The 17,593-nt window shown below is 35.6% G+C and overlaps 1 protein-coding gene across 2 annotated transcripts in view; it reads right to left on the reverse strand.

Annotated features, from left to right (window-relative positions):
• Positions 1–17,593, reverse strand: part of PTGER3 (prostaglandin E receptor 3) — a 197,063-nt gene that overhangs the window by 111,966 nt on the left and 67,504 nt on the right. Inside the window, exons 3-4 of one of the 2 annotated variants that reach the window (XM_054574683.1) lie at positions 12,167–12,258; positions 9,051–9,315 (exon numbers count right to left, since the gene is read on the reverse strand). The exons of the other annotated variant lie outside the window; for it this stretch is intronic. Of the exons in view, the coding sequence (XP_054430658.1) occupies positions 9,309–9,315; positions 12,167–12,258 (99 nt within the window). The 3' untranslated portion in view covers positions 9,051–9,308. Of the gene's footprint in view, positions 1–9,050; positions 9,316–12,166; positions 12,259–17,593 lie in introns of those variants that run through there. 2 annotated transcript variants of the gene reach the window in all.

Genomic DNA, 17,593 nt, shown 5'->3' on the forward strand with positions numbered 1-17,593 from the left:
GACATAAAGTAAAAGTCATACAGTAAGTAACTTCAGGATGGGGCTATAAATCCTGCTTTCCTTAATCCTTTTCCACTCACTCCCTGACTTTGTTAATTGAAAGTCAATGTAGGTTTTAAAAGTTCGAACAGGGAAAGGTTTTGCCTGTCTGATGATTTTGAGTTAGAATATGCTTCAGTAGCCATGATGGCTTACAGATTTTCAGTTTGTAATGTCGTTAAGTTCATTTCATCTGAAAGGGGCACCAACTCCTACAAGCACTCAGACACATTTCTTCTGCACACAGCGTCAACATGCTCTTGCATTTCTTCCACAAATGTGCTGTATTATCACCAGCAATAAAGAAGTTTTCATTGACTAATGCAGCAATCTGTAGCAATTCTAAAACATATGCTGTTCTCACCATAAGTCTCGATGGGGTTATTTGAATGACCAACCTCTTTTGTTAGCTTTGCTAAAAATATACCTGTATCTACCACCTCGCCTAGTAAATCAACACATGGAAAATGTTTAAAATAAGCAGGCATGGAGTCAAAAGCTGAGCTAGAAATCACCTTACCCTTTTTAAACTCAGAACTTCTGTGGTTATTTTCCTCCTTTTCATTCTGCCTTTACTGTTGAGATTCTGGGGTGTGTATTAGGGCTGCACACGAGTGCCTCCATTTCTCCATTTTCTCGGCACAGGGAAGGATTGTACTTCCTCACTCTCTGTAACTGGCATGGCCCACTGCTTGTTCTATAAGTATTTAGGATCTGCTCTACCGTTCTCTCCATCCACTACCATGTAACCTCATCTTGACCGGGACCAGTGTCTTCATATTCTTGATGAGATGAGAAATGCAAATTTGCATATGAGATAAGTGTGACAGGTAGTATATTGGCAGAAAGCGAGGAGGTTTGATTCAAGTGGATGTGGTTTTGATCATGCTCGCACCTCACTTGCTCTCTGAGCCGCCTTTTTCTCAGCAGTGAAAGAGAGACAATAGCAGACTTTGCTATAACTATTTATTTATTTTTACTTTGTTTAAATGTCAAGTGCCTAGCAGGATGCCAAACTATAATGATGTTCCATGAAAATAGCTAGTTTTGTGATGGATAATGATAAATACACTAAACATCCAGAAGGATATATCAATGAGGCAGAACTGAATCAGAAGAGAGTGCAGAAATAGAAATATTTTGTCCTTGATCCCTTCTCACTTCCCCTTTCTTCTCTGCCTGCAAGCTTCTTCCTCGTCACGGCATGGCTTTCTTCCCTTCAGTGGGCCCTCCCGCTCTCTTGCCTCCTTCCTCCTTCTCTGGCACAAACCACTCGCAGAGAAGCATGTATCACTCATTAAATCACTCATTAAAAGAACTACATTTTAACAGGAATTAAGTGAAAGGACTAAAGTTCCAACATATCAATGCCTATGCTTAAATATTGTAAACATACATTGTAAATTTTTGAAGATGTCACTTCTCTTTCCTCTTTGCATCATAGAGATTCACATTGTTTTCTGATTCTGATCCCCGAGTGACAGACAATAGAGAGGATTTCATTCACTTAACAAGTATATGAAGAAAGAGAGAGAAGAAAGGAAGGAGCAGGGCAAGGAGGGAAAGAAGAAAGAAAGGAAGGGAAAGAAAAATTCCTGTTAAGAAAAACAATTCTAAAATCAGGTGGAGACACTTCATTCTCTGAATCATCTGACATTGTTCTATCAGCAGAGATTGGAAGGACTTGAGTTATTCTGCCCTTGTCTTCTTTCCCCGGTAGATACAGGGTAGGGCAAAAGTAGGTTTACAGTTATAAGTACACAAAACACAGAGTTTAGTCTGATATTATTATTTATTAATTATTGTGTTATTTTCCATATGAATAACTATAAATCTACTTTTATTCCACCCATATGTAAGAGATTTAAAAACTTTTTATAACACTTCTCATAACATCACTAGAAATTGATCATTTATTCCCAAAGCAGAAACTCCTGCTTGAAAAACCTTTTGCCCTATTTGATTTTATCATTTATTCATGGGTAGAATTATTATAGAAATATATTTTAGGGCCACAAATCTCACCCCTGTACAGAATTCTACATTTATTTTTTTGAACAACTAACCAGGTATTTGATGTAAATGAAAGGGACAAAATAATTTCCTCATACTTAGTCTAGGATTGGTCTTAGCTGAACTTTGGTTGTTTATACCACATCAAGTAGCAATTTTCATCCTCACTTGAGACTACTAGCACCTCTACAGGTTTGAGCAGCTATCTTCATCATGGGGAAGGGTTAGTTTTTTACATAGTTTCAGGGTCTGGAATGTAAAGTGTAAAATTATTAAGTACATGGTGAGTGTTCTCAAATGGATCACATCAATACAGTCCTTCTATTTTCTACAGTAGTCAGTATATAGAGAGATATCCTAAGTAATTATAGGCATTTATAATTAGGTTTTATTGGGAAGCATTTTCTAGAAAATGATTTTTTCAGCAGTGTACTAGATGAGTAATAAATGGGTGCTGGCAAAATGTCCCACTGTGACTATGGGAACACAACAAGAGTGTTGATACAAAAATAAGTTTAGAAATATGTTGAAACTTTCATTATTTTTCCAAAAACAATTGCATCACTTCCTAGAAATGTAAGTACATGGCTTTTCAATAATTTTTTTTCTTTTAAAAAAGTATAGGGGAGTCTGTAAATAAAGTGATGAAATGAGAAAAGTAGTCAATGGAATTTTAGTGACAAAATCTAGAAATCAGGATCAGATGAACAATATATGCATTAGAAACAAAGACTGAACAATGTTCTCTGTGATCATGAATAGCCTTTGGAAGCCGCCAAAGCACAAACATGCATTGGCATTAACAGCTGGACATCAAAGGGACTATGAGAGGCCATTGACCCACAACCCAAGAAGAAATTTTTATTAGCAGAGAAAGAGAGTTACAACGGATTCTTATGCCATCTTGTGTATTTGTCTGCATATAGGCATAAAATTGTAGATAAAAGCCCCAAATAAGCAACTCTGACTCTAGGAGGGAATAGCAGGACCACCTTTACCATCTGTGTTCAGTAATAATATCATACTCTTGTTAGAATACCCCCTCATTCAAATGATTTTGATAATCCTTACTTAACTTCTTTTAAATTGGTAGTAACTGGGTTACCTCATATTTCACCTGTTGTTTAAGCTACTCAGTCTGTGGTACTTTGTTATGGAAGCTCTAGCTCACTAACACTCATTTACTGTTGTGCCAGCAAATAGTCTCATTGGCTGATTAGAGATTCTCTTTTTCGCTCCACACTTGCTCACTAAATGGGAATATTTGCATATTAGCAGTTATCCCAGTAGTTAGCCTTCAAAATGATGGTCATTTGAAAAAAAGTGAATAATATCTTCAAGCATTGGTCTTGGCCTTTGAAAAGAAGAAAGATGAGACTTGGTAAGGAGAATGAGACTATTGTCATCTGCTCACACCTTTCTTAAAAAAATATATATGTATATATTTTAGCAGCTCACCTGATATATGCCAATATTAAAAAAAAAAAAAGTTCACAGAAAGGTGTGCCTCAATCATAGTTAGAGCCAGCTGGACATTCCACCAATGTCTTTAAAGTGGGATCTAAGCAACAGGAGGATTTCAAGTAGGAAAACTAATAACAGTATCTTTGCTCTCAAGAAGGCAGAAAAATTATGGCCCTGCTCAGTTGGGGAATCCAATGGGGTCCACAAAATCAAGCTACTCCTTAGAAAATAGAAAGGGTGGTAGCAATGTCAAGGGTAGCACAGCCTCCGGGTTGAGCGAGACTGTCCTAGTCCTATGAGAAATGAACTAGATGAATTTCCTAAACTGCAGCTACACTCCCATCTTCCAGCTCTCTGGGCGGCAATTGACAAATGCAGTTCTCAAGCTTAGTGTGCATGAGGGTCATCTGGAGGGTATCTAAGACACAGATTCCTGGGCTCCCGTTCCAGGGTTTCTAACTCAGTAAGGCCCAGAGTAGGACCAAAAAATTTGCTTTTTCTGCCTACTGAAAATTATCCCTAAGTGATGCTGATGTGGCCCATCCAGGGATGATACTTTGCGAACCACTGGATACCTCAATGTTGTCAAGCCTGCCTGATGAGAAAAGTCACCTGAAGGAGTTTATTTCTCAGAAATAAAAATTCCCAGGTCTCATGCCATTTTCTGACTCATGACCTTCAGGGAAGGGACTAAGGTTTTCTATTTTAACAAACTCTGGGTGATTAGTATGATGAGGCAAGTTTGGGCAACGCTATACCAAATCTCTTCGAGCTCCATTTTAGCATCTGTCATTTTTCCCGTGGGTGAGTTTTCCAATGTGGCAGTAGTTGTGTGATAAGTTAAGAGTAGCACAATCACTGGGTTTTGTAAGCCTAATGTGATGGCCCTACAGGCCAACCATAGAACCCCACTCCTTCATCTCATTAACAGTTTCCTTGGGAGACAGTGTTAATGCCAAATGGCTCTGGTACCATAATTCAGTCCAGAGACCATCCTGAAACAGCCTCAGGTGATACAGCTTTTCTTGGCAATTCTCCCACTGCTCTTTAGCTCCTTCTTATCTTATAGACTGAATCCTGCTCTGAATATCAATAAGGACTCTTGCTTCAGGCTGTTTTAAAATAATGGCCTCATACTTATCATCTTTAATCTTCACAGCAAATTTACAATTTAAGTGTCTCTTTTACAAATAAGAAAACTGAGGCTAAATGAGATTAAATATAGACATTTTCAAGGTCATTCTCACAAGGTTGTGTGTCACTCTTTCTCAGTTTTGTCTGCTACTTCTGTTCGTAGATATAGGGTTGAAATTCAGCTCCTATGCCAAGGTAAGAAATGACATAGTTGACTAAAAGACAAGTTATTTTATTTAACAGGCCTATATTTATCTTTTTTTTTCCTAAGAGCAATCATCTCATATTTAATGAATATTTACAATTGTTTTCTTCCATAAGTCTAAAGAAGACAAATTTAAAGGGTGACCAAATGACACAATCTTAAAGAGCAAAAGTAAATAGAAAATCAACTCTCAGTCCTTACCTATAGTGTGCATACCTGGTTGTCTGACATCACTGACAGAGACTGCAATCAGGTGACTTAGACTCTCAATCAAGTTTTTATTAGCAACTATGTGCTTAGCACTCTGCTGGACTCTACAGGTATAAGAGATAGGTACAGGTCCGGCCCACAAGGAGTTTACAATATGATTGAGTATTTAAAAAAAAAACTATAAATGCTCTTAAAAATACATATAGTACAAATTATTTTTATATAAAAAAATTGGAGATAATAGAAACAAAATAAAACCTTAGGGCAAAAATGAAACAGAAAACTTTTTTATCCATGGGATGAGCATAGAGATATTTTGAACTAACAATAAATTCAGTAATAGCCTGGATTAATGGAAAATGTGAGCACAAACATTTTAAAGACAGCAACAGAACATTTTAGCATTCATTGTAATTAAAAGTATGTCAACCAAGGTATATTTTACACAGATTCTTAAGGTTACTTAATAATTACAATCACCTTAACAGCAGATTGCTTTTGAATGTGCTTCCAATCATTAAGGATGTTGATAAATTTTGTTCCCTTAAGTAGTTTATATGGCTCACCTATCCTTATAACCTGGATTTCATCATCACTTATTTAATTTTTAAAAGTCCTTCTTGTAGATAATAAAAATGTAAATAAATTCAACTTTCTGAATTCTTATATATTTCATAGACTAAAGTCCACTTGTAAGACACATACACACATTTACATATAAAAGGTAATGTCTCTAATTTTCTCCTCCTTCACTGAGTGAGAATTTAGATAAATATAGCTTCTGATGGAAGCTCAATCTTCTAACTCTAACATTTTCCTGATTTTTTAAAAAAATCTTTCTCTAGCTCTAAGATCCATGGCTTGACACACCTCTTTGCATCACCCTAGCAACTCATCCTTTTTTGGGGAGCAGCACAACTGGAGTTTTTTGTTTGTTTTGTTTTGCACTGAGTTGCAGTGGTGCTGAATAAAAGCACTGGTTCTGCAATAGGATGAAGGTGGAAATATGTAGGAGTTCATTTCTTCCAATGCAAAAGTTATAGGTCTAAAATTATACCTCTATATTATATGTAGTTAAGAACTGGGTCTATCCAACCCACTTATAAAGCATATTAATACCACATATTTGTTTCATATATGGATCCCATAGAGCTTTTCAGTAATTACTGTAATTACAATAAAATGTACTGTTTCTACACATGTAACATTTTTTACAGCGTTCCTAAGAAATTTATTTTGAGGTTTAATTCTATCCTCAATATAACCCCAATATACAATATAAAGATCGGTGTTTATTTAGGGCAATAAAGAAAACAAAGATGATTTTTAACACTTGTTAAAAATCAATGTGTTACTGAATCGTGATCCAGAATATTTGATGTTACAGACCTTATTGTTTTGGGTGAATTTAGTATACAATGGATACTTTTCTGAAAATTAGAAAGTATTGAAAGTATTTTATGCTGACATATGCTGCCTCTATACCAGATTTCAAAATCATTGGACAAAGGTCATTCCTAATTGAGAAAAACCTTTACCAAATAGTCATTATTTTTTACATATTTCCAATCATTTTGTTACTTTATTACTTTCACATGTAGAGCTTCGATAAACATTATATCAAACTGTCTGTAATTATTCTGCCTGGATGTAACATTTTTAAATCAAGAAAGTTTAATATGAAAATTCCTAACTTGAACAAAAACATGGAAACAAAGAGCTTTCTATCACATTTGCTGAAATTTTCAATGGCTGATCTCATACATAAATTGTTCCTTTGTTGAGAATTTACCAAATAAATAGCATCTTTCTTCGTGTTGAGTACTGCGCTAGTACTAATGAAGAAAATATAAGAGTCGACCACCATGAAATAAAATTTTGTCAAGGGAAAAAGAAATACATAATAAAAATATTTAAGAAATAATAAAATACTTTTCAAAATGAGCACTATATGACTTCAGAGTTGTGGATAGAGGAAAGAAGAGAGCAAAGGTACTTAAATTGTTCAAGGCTTAAGGACAAGGTGAGATTTGAACATGTGAGAGATGAGTATGTTTTGCATAGGCAAAAATAATCATGAGGTATTTTACACAAACATAACAGCCAGGGATCTGAAGTTGATTCTGCCCATGACATTTATACTGACAATAAGGAAGCCAGTTTAAAGTTGAAATTGAGCACTCATATCATATAGTTGGAGATATGTCTGGATAAAGAATTAATCACAGTTAATACTTAATGAGTGCATTTATGTTATACTGACTTTACATACATTATCACAATAACCTCACAGGTAAATATTTTTAGCTTTGGTTTATAGATTAATTCATTGAGACTCCATGAGATTGATTAACTCTCTCAAGGTCACAGAGCTAGTGAATAAAACAGCCAGATTTAAATTCAAGTTTGATTAGTGCCTACATTGCTACATGACATTGTCTTATAAGTGAAATATCATTATAGCAAATCTCAAATCTTACTGTGCTATGGGGAAACCGGGAATCAAAATACTTAAACTTGGATTTGGTTTCTTATATTAGCCATGTAACATTGGACAAGCCCTCTGTAAACTTTACTTTCTTTTGTAAAAATAAAATAATAGCTAGATGACAGCTAGACAGTCACAAAGATGGATGATGGACAGACTGATGGACAGAAGCATGGACATGCCTGTGACTGGAAAATTCAACTTGCTCAATAAAATGTATTGCACTTAAACCTGAATTAAGGGCTTGTGTACGTCATCTGCTTTGTGGTAGTTATTAAGGCCATTTCAAATACAGATTTGAATGAAAAGAATTGTAGTTTATAACTAATTCACAACTGGTTCAACTATTTAAGAGGAATGACTTGACTATTTTGGCTTAATTTAGTTGGCAGAAATGACAATGGAGTCACAGCATTAGCTCCTATGGCTGATGATACTATATTATCATCTCTTCCCAAGATGTCCTTGTAGGTGACAGCATGGCCCATACTTAGCACAGTTCCTGAAGAAGGGACACTTAAAAAATACAGTATGTGTTGAGTAAAATAAACAAGAAGAGGAAAGGGAAGAAGGAAGAGAAGAGGACAGAGAGATGAGAGAAAGAAAGGATGGTTGAATTTGTAGGCAAGTAAGATCATATTGCTGAAGGATAATATGATATAAAGTGGGTTTTTTTGAATTCTACAGAATTTCTTATTTCAATTCAGATAAATTAGATTCCTTCCCTTCATAAAAGGTCATAAAATTTGATATTTAATAACTATATCACTTACTAACTTTGCCTTTTTTGTGCCACCAGAGAATAAATTTTAAGAAATACTAAATTGATAGTGGTGAACCAAAAGGTTGTGCTTGGATGTTTTAATGCTTTAACTCAGTAGTTTATCACCTAACCTTATTAATGTTTTTTATGACACTTCAAAAGAGCCCTTAGCTACATCACTCCTTTCAGTTTTCAAAGACAGAAATAAGAATTAAACTGATTCTTGAGTTACTAAATGACACATAGCCCAAATATAGATGTAGGGACTTTGAGTTCCAAGCTTGGCCTGGAAGGACACAACATCTCAAATAATCATATATTTTGCATAAATAACTTTTGCTTCCAATTAGCATACTTTTCTATCTCATTACATTTCTGTCCTATTAATTGAATTCTGCTTTCAATATGTTGACTTTACATTGTCAAAAATTTACACTGATTTTTTAAACTCATACTATAAAATCAAAACAACCACAAAATGTAAAGATGTCCACATCAGTTTAAATTCCGATAGAAGTTTTAAGTTGGGGACAAAATCCCAGAAGATGGGGGCTTTTTTTAATCACTTTTTCATTAATCACCATCTGTGAAATTCTGTCCAGCTTCTTAAATACATACTCAAAATTCATCTCCAGAAATCAATTTAAAGGGTGAAATCAAGGAACATGTATAAAGGACCCATGGACAAGGACAATGGAGAGGGGGAGGATTGAATGTGGTGGGGGGCAGGGCAGGGGAGAGCAATGGGGCAAAAATGGGGACAGCGGTCATTGAACAAAATAAAAGAATTTAAAAAAAGAAGTCAACACTAGTAGGCATAGGTTACAATAATACACTTATTTTCAGTGAGTATTATCTAAAAATAATTAAAATAAAAAAGATAAAAATGAAAAATGAATCCAAATCAAAATATAAAATTCTTCTTCTCAGGTGGGAAGAAATACTCAAATTCAGGGAGGCAGGAATTGTAAGAAAAGTCCATCTCCATTCTTTCAGTGTCTGTTAGAATAGAGAGAGAAAGACGTAATAAGCATAAATAGGGATACTTTTTTGTATGGTATGAGAAGTAATATGTAAGTAAGAAATATAAATGTCTTAGACATCAACACATTCTAGTTTGAAGTAATGATATGTAAGTTTTGAAAATTGAGTAATTTAACTCTGGATTTTGAATCACTTAAGCCTCTGTCATTTAATTATGGTAAGTATATGCTTTTTTCCTGAGTAATTTTTCTGGTTCCAAGTTTCTAATCCAGAAGAATAATCAAATCATGAAGCTATATTAATTGAAAACACATCAAATCACCAAGTAACTTGCCATAAAAAAAACCCTAATCATTATATATATAACTATACACTAAAAAGGTATAAGGAGGAATACAAATTGAAATAGACACAATCTACAATTTTTCTCCAATCAAACCAACAAAATAGTGTGTGTGTGTGTGTGTGTGTGTTTAAAATAATACTCAATGCTGGTTATGTTAAAGCAAAGCAGAAACTCTCTTTCATTGCTGAGGGAATTTTAAATATCTATAATTCTTTTGGACAGAAGTCAGACTATATGCATCTTTAAAGAGTATAATATTGTTACAAAGTATTTATTCTTTAAGGTAAACTTTTAGTTTTAAAAAACACCAAATATATTAAAGAAAAACCTCTGCATTTGAATTTTGGGTTATGATATAGTTCTGTTCATCATGGTGGCAATTTGAACACAGAATATGATTAAGTAAACTATAGTGTATCCTTTTAATAGACTATTATATAAGCATTAAAATTAGTCTTTAAACAATTTGTAAATAGTATAAGGAATGCTTATTTTATATTAAAAGAAATAAAATCAAGAGACAATAATACATATATAATATTATCATAAGTATGTAAAACAAAATCAAGAAAATTGCGGAAGAAAAGTATACTAAAATGATGATAGAGTTTTCTTGAGTAGGGGAAGTAAAGTTCAGTAAGCTGCTTTTCTTCCTAATATTCTTTATTTTCCAAATTTTCTGGAGACAGCCTGGATTATTTTTATGAAAAAAGAATGAAGTATGATGAGAAGAATGTTTAACAAGTGGTACTCTAAAAAATTAAAAATGAAATTATAGTACCCCTACCAAAAAGGAGATAAGAAGTGAATATCTCCCTTCCTTTCCCCTCACTTGTTTTCCAGGAGAATCGCTGTTTATAACAAAACAGTGCCCAGGCTATGTGCACTACATGTTTATATTTAGGGAAAGGATATAGGACTATATAAGGTGAGTTGAGAAAATTTTTTTGGCCTGAAACATGATTTTTAATCTATGTTTCAGGATCAACCAGTTTATTTTTATCCTTTAGGCCCTGTTGCATACTATGTCTCTATTGAAAAACACATTTAGATCTTTCCCTGAAGAACAAAAGTGATTATTTTTCAGTTATCTCAACCATGGGAGAACAAATGACCAAAGAAATTGAACTACTTGAATGTCTACATCTATCATAATAACATACTGATTAGAGGAGTTATTGTATACAGATTTATCCAGGAAATGAATAAAATGAACATGCTGACTTTTCATTAAAGTGAAGAGTTCAACATATGCAGAAAGTTAAGTGCAGAACTTTTCACATCATCTCACTAAAATGAAAAAAGATGCCACAATGCCATAATACCCAGAAAGCTATTCATTCAGTTACGCTTACAGTCAATAACAGAAATATTGAAAAGATGGGTTTGAGGGAGGATAGCCAAATGCTCAAAATTTAAAATGATCAACCATATACCATATTTGGCATTATGTTCTGTTGCTTAGAGTGTTCATTCATTGAATTACATGTATTATATAAAATAGATCTAATCAATACAATATACAGATAATATATTATAGAATTGTATACCTGAAACCTATATAATTTTATTAATCAATGTCACTCCAATAAATTCAATTAAAAAGAAAGGGAAAAAGTTACAACTCTTTAAATATCTAATATCAGATAAAAATATATAAATAATGATACACTCATCAGTAGGATATTATAGTCATTAATGTCTTTACAGATGTAGAATATTTTTGAATAATTGGTAACTATACCATGTCTTCATTATATGTATGTTACTAAAAAATACATGTATTTCATAGTAAAATGCTTTTTTCAACCAAATGAACACATATTCTGAAAAGCAGCCCTAAAAATGATTGGGAGAATACACAAAATATTTAAGAGAAATAAAATGCCAATCAAAGCTCCTTTTCAACTAGAGTTGGGTACCCACTGTGCTTGGTAGAGAAGAGGCTGGGTAAAGAGTGTAGATATATGTTACCATCTGGATAACAATTTTATTGGTAATGCCCTTTTTTAACTTTTATCTAGCAATATCTATTAAAATATATACATGTTTGGAAAGAAAACTGTCATGGTCCTGGAATGCTTTTTACTGTTACAGAACTGTCATATTGACATCTAATTTGGTTTTTTCAGTGAATTCAAAATAAAAATGGCATCAAAAAAACAGATCTAATCAGAAGGTCAAGCAAGAGTGTGCTACTATATGAAGAATACTCTGAGTCCTGGTGTCTGATTTGAACAAATGTAGCTTTTCCTTAAAATGCTCTCTGAAACTATTCTTACTATGAAAATCAGTAGCATGAAAATTGATCAGTCACAAGATCAGACTGGACCCAATTTCAGAAAGTTCATAGTTCGAGGAAATTTATGTGAAGTTACTAAAAAACAATAACTCTTCTAAGGAATCTAGACCTCAGTCAGGTATATGTGCTTAATCTCCATTTTATTCTTAGAGATACTCTGTGGTTGTAACACAAACTGAGATCAGAACAGGGAAACCCAGACAGCTTCTAAATCTCACCTTTCCAAATGGTCACTCCACATCAAGGTTGAGGAGCACTGGTGGGGTAAGGAGGTGGAGCTGGATGCATAGTTCTTTGTGTGGTTCCTGATCTGTGAACAGAGAGGGTTTCAGTGGACAGAATTGTTCATTACATCTCCTTGGTTGGATGACACTTTCTTGAACATTTTCACAGAAAAGCAAAACCCAAATCTGCACATCGGCTCCCATTGGCTAAGTGAAGATGCTTTAGCTATTCTCTTCCCAAGACTCTCTCATTTCTGACTCCATGCTTTAACCTACACTTTACTTCTTCTCAAACTTTCACAACAGATGCTAGAGGGTGGAGGCCATGTCTAAGATGAATTCTAAATCCTTAGAGCAATTACACAGCACTTGTTAAATGCTGAATGAAAACTCATTGACTTCAAATGATTGGTGTGGGTAAGTCTAATTCTACCACTCTCCCGCTCTCAGTGACTTCCTGTTACTCTTAGGATAAAGACCGGACTTTTTAATGTGACCTCAAAAGTCCTGTTTGATGTAGCCTCTGGCTGCAACTCCAGCTTTGTTTTGAAACTTTTGTCCTTTGCTCTTGTGTGTTTAGGCAACACTAGCCTTCTATGAACTTCTTAAGCAGTGTCAGCCTCCTTTCTACCTGAGGGCTTTGAACTTGAAGCTTCCTCCACCTAGAGTGCTCTTCCATTCCCTCATCACCTGGCTGACTTTCACTTATTTTTCAGAGCTCAACTTGAAAAATCACTTCCACAGGGAATATCCTGTTGACTAGGACTTAATCCCCCACTATGGAATATCAACTATTTTCTCCTCATGAGCTTATGGTAGTTTGAAACTCATAGTTATTTGTGTGATTATTTGTCTAATATTTGTCATTATCACTAAAAACAAGTTTTGTGAGAGGATAAACCATGCCTGGTTTTGTTTACCACTGTGTCTCCAGTAGCTACCACAGTGTCTGGCACATAGGTCACGGTCAATAAGTGTTTGTGGCGTACATCACCCTGAAGTCAGTCCTTTAACAGAAATCTCCAATTATTGGCAATGAATTGGCACCCAATTCATTGGGTGCCATAAAAATATTAAGAAAAAAACACCTGAAAAATATTTCCTTTTAATATATTTCTCAGTAATTCTCTTATAAGAAATAGCAGATTGAAATTAAATTCTTACTAAAAAAATTGTTACAAGAAAAGCAGAAGTAAATAAATTCAATGTTTCCTTAGTTAATCATCTTTATTGGATTTCTAGAATCTGTTTTTTTCTCAAAAGTTTAATTAGCATCATTTTAAATAGCATCCCCATTCCAAATAGTATAACATTACATAAGATGTCCAGACAGACATGTGGTTCTCCAGTTCTTGACTGTATTAAGCAAATACATAATTTCTGTTTTAGGAAGGCAGTGTGTTTGGAAGGAAAATAAAATGGCATGTCTTCTTTGCAACAAAAATTACACTTTTGCCAACATCTATTTCAGAGCAAACAGGAAAATTTTAGTGGCACTTTTTATAGAAATAGTGTGGTTCTGGAAGAGTTGAGGTCAGAGTAGAAAAAACAAACAGGTGTTCCTATTTATTCTCTGAGGCTTTCAGAATCCCCCATGGGCCCTTGTATGAGAAGGCCCTTCACATGTTAAGGAATGATCTGGTTAGATCGGGTTACCTGCACTAGAAGACCACTAGGTTTCTCTTCTTGCTATTAATCTACTTTGATTTTTATTTAGAAGCCTACTTTAACTAAGTAAATGCACTTGAGATTGCATTATTTGTTAGTTTAACTTTAGGAGCAGATACAACTATAGGAATTTGAATATCATGGGACTGCACAATGTCAAGTAGCAGAAAAAGAAGGAACTAAAAAAAATGAGGCACGGCAAGGCAATGTATGAGGAGCCAGGAGTTCTGAAGTGTGGTATGGTTCCCCATTACTTCTCCAGTGAGCCCTTTTTTCTTTCTTTTTCTTTTTTAGTCTCACCTGAGGATATGTTGATTGGTTTTAGAGAGGGAAAAATGGAGAGAGAGAGAGAGAGAGAGAGAGAGAGAAACATTGATCAGTTGCTTCCCATATGTGCCCTGATTGGGTATCAAACTTGCAACCTAGGTATATGCCCTGACCAGGAATCAAACCTACAGACTTTTGGTGTACATGACAATGTTCCAACTGAGATGCCTGGCCAGGGAGAGTGCTGTTTTCTTTATGGATATGCTTCATAATTACTCCCATCAATTTCATGAGAAAAATTTGCTTCGCTGTCACACCTAATTTCTGCAACTTACTACACACCATAGATCACTCATTTTATGCAAATTTTCTTTCTTATGTGTCTCTTTTATTTTGCTCCTTGTCTGCAGTCTTTGTTCCTCTTTCTTCTTGGCTAGTGTATTAGTTTGAAGAGTATGAGATTGTCATTTTTGTTGGGTCAAAATGATTGGATATTGGAAATTATATATGATTTAACCTAATGGCAGCCTTCTAACAAATTAGTGATTCTGACTAGAGTCTTCTCTCAAATATATCCTTCATATTGTTTCCAAGGCTATCCTTAGCATTCCTAAATATCTTTGAAGCTTCCTCATGCTACGGGATAAAGTTCTAAAATATCTAAGGCCCATCGCTGAGCGGCTCTAACCTAGACCTCCAGGTTTGTCTCTTGCCTCTCCTCTTCATATAAACTCTCTTTTGATTCACTAAACTACTCTTCAAGAAAGCCTCCAATGCTCTTTAACACCTAGTTACTGTAGGGTTTGCTATTCTCTTTCTAAAATGCCTCTCTTTACTTCTCTTCAGAAGTAATTCAACTTATCCTCTGAGACCCAGCCTTTCAATTTCTTGGGTATCATCCTTCCTATCATATTTGCATTGTGTTGTGTGCATTACTCGAGATGTACTTATCATATTGTACTTATTAGTCTGTCAGTTTCTCATACTCTCAGAGTAAGAGCCCAGTAAAGGTTTGTGAATTAAATAGAATTCTAAGCAATTGATTGGTTCTCTTCAACGGTCAGTATTATGAAGCCAAGGGCTGTCCAAACCTTGCAGCACACATAAAAACTTACGAGGTATAAGGCACTTTACAAGATCTGATTACATGCTCATATTTGAAAAGTTTCCTTGGGCTCTAGAGATGTGTAGTCTGTATATGGTCCATAGACAACCTTGAGAATATCCATCCATGGTAACCTCTCAGCTAACTATATAACATTCTTCTTCACTAGACTGGGGAAAAAACACTTAGAGACACCGAGTATGCTTTTTTGAATGAATGAGTGAATGAATGAATGAATAACAGATAATGACTATTTTAGACTGCGTATTGCCAGCCTTAGATCCTAAGCCAAGGATTTTTATGCCAGTGACTTATTGAAAACATGCTCCTAGAAGAAACAGTAAGGGAGTGGGGACATAGAACAGAGAAGGAGAGGAAGCCAAGCAAGGGTGAAATTTTAGGTGATTCTAACTTCAGTCCGAACCTTTGGGAAATTCAGGAGTATAAATTACACTTCAAAGTTTATCTTATCTCTAGACAAGGGTTCTGGGCTTTTCAGCCATTGCTGCTTTAGGGAGGAATAAAGCCCTTAGGCTCTTCTGGCTCTGTCCGCGGTGAGCCTCCGAAGGTCCCAGTGGGAGCAGTTAGCAGTGAAACAAGCAGAAGCTGGGGATTAGTGCACAGAACTAATACGTGGGATCTGAGAGGTTCAGGATAGGTCCAATTGTGCAGGATACACTTTCAAGTAAATATTTGGCAAGGTAAATTTATTTGGTAGAAGAGAAGGCTGCCCATGTGCATAGATTGAGGAACTCTGGGAAGGGTATCCTGTAAAAAATAATTTTCTCCACTCCTGCTGCTGATGCCTGAAATCCTCTTAGCTAGGGACAAAACTTTGTCATCTGTACTGAGAAGCAACATTTAAGAAGGGAATTACCCCTGAAACACCAATTCAAAAGAACCTATGTACCCCAATGTCTATAGCAGCACCAGTATTGGAGCAACCTAAGGGCCCAACAGAAAATGAGTGGATCAAAAAACTATGGCATATTTACACAATGAAATACTATGCAGCAGAAAGAAAGAGCTACTACCCTTTGCATTGCAACAGCATGGGTGGAACTGGAGAGCATCATGCTAAGTGAAATAAGCCAGGAGGTGAAAGATAAAAACCATATGATCTCACCTATAAGTGGAAACTAATCAACAAAACAAACAAGCAAGCAAAATATAACCAGCAATGTTGAAATAAAAAACAAACTGACAGTAACCAGGGAGGATGGGGGAGGGAGGTAGGGGGGGAGAGAAGGGAACGGGTCAAGTCAAGGAACATGTATAAAGGACCCATGGTCAAAGCCAAAGTGGGGAAGGATTGAGGGTGAGGAGTGGGCGGGGTGGGGCAGGGGAAACTGGTGGCAGGAAAATGGACACAACTGTACTTGAACAATGATAAGAAAAAATAGTTTTAAAAAAATAAGTAAAAAAAAAAAAGAATTACCTTGGGTAGAAGGGAGAAAAAGTAGAAACATTATGCAGAGCTCACCCTATGTCAGGTGATGCCAAACTCCTTTACATTTTATTCCATTTAACATTGTACCCCTTTAATATACTGACTTCCATCCACACAAGAGTAGGGGTCTTTCCTGAGAATGTAGGATATACAGGCTTAACCGTCCTCTCTTAGACATCTCAGGGCTTACCACCATAAAGACGGTACCCCTTATGGTCTGTGTGGTGCCCAAGATCTTCTGGCTCAAAAAAAATCCTCTTCCTCTTAATTGTAGCTGAACTCATTGCTCTTCTGTGGTGTTCCCAAGTTGCCAAATATTTATGATACCCAGTCTGCTGACAAACTGGTCCTCTCTCTGGATATGAAAGATTTCAGTTAATACAGCTTTATTTACTAAGCAAATGTTACAGGATATTCTTAAAGATTCCAGTTAAGACTACGTGTGTGTGTCTATGAGAGAGAATGAGACAGAGGAAGAGAGAGAGATCTCTGATTTGAATCTGACTCTTGGACAGAACTACTTTTTGTGGCAATTGTGGTAAAAAGATTGAAATATGAGTGCTCACATTTCATAATTGGTCGACTGCCATGGCTTGGTGGCTGCTGGGCTGCCTGTGGCTGAGCTAAGGATGCCTAATGCTTGTGTTTTTGAAGTCACTCTGCCACTGTCTGATGAGTACTGCAAGTTTGTCTGTGAGGTTTCTTCCAGAACAACCCAGATGCACCACAAAGCTTCAACTGCTCTTTAGCATGTCAACAGATTGCCTTCGGCTCAACCTGCATTAGCTCATCAATTTCTCCCCATCCGCTGCCTGATCCTGAATCGCTGAGGGGTATGTCGGTCTGCATTGTTCTCTTCTGAACTTCAGTGCCAAATCTGTAACATATTAAAAGGCTAGCTGGACTCCCGAGGAATACAGAGAAAACTATT

The sequence above is a fragment of the Pteronotus mesoamericanus genome, unplaced genomic scaffold, assembly GCF_021234165.1.
Source record: "Pteronotus mesoamericanus isolate MK-2021 breed Mesoamerican mustached bat unplaced genomic scaffold, CSHL_Meso_final contig_105, whole genome shotgun sequence".
NCBI classification, from domain to species: Eukaryota; Metazoa; Chordata; class Mammalia; order Chiroptera; family Mormoopidae; genus Pteronotus; species Pteronotus mesoamericanus.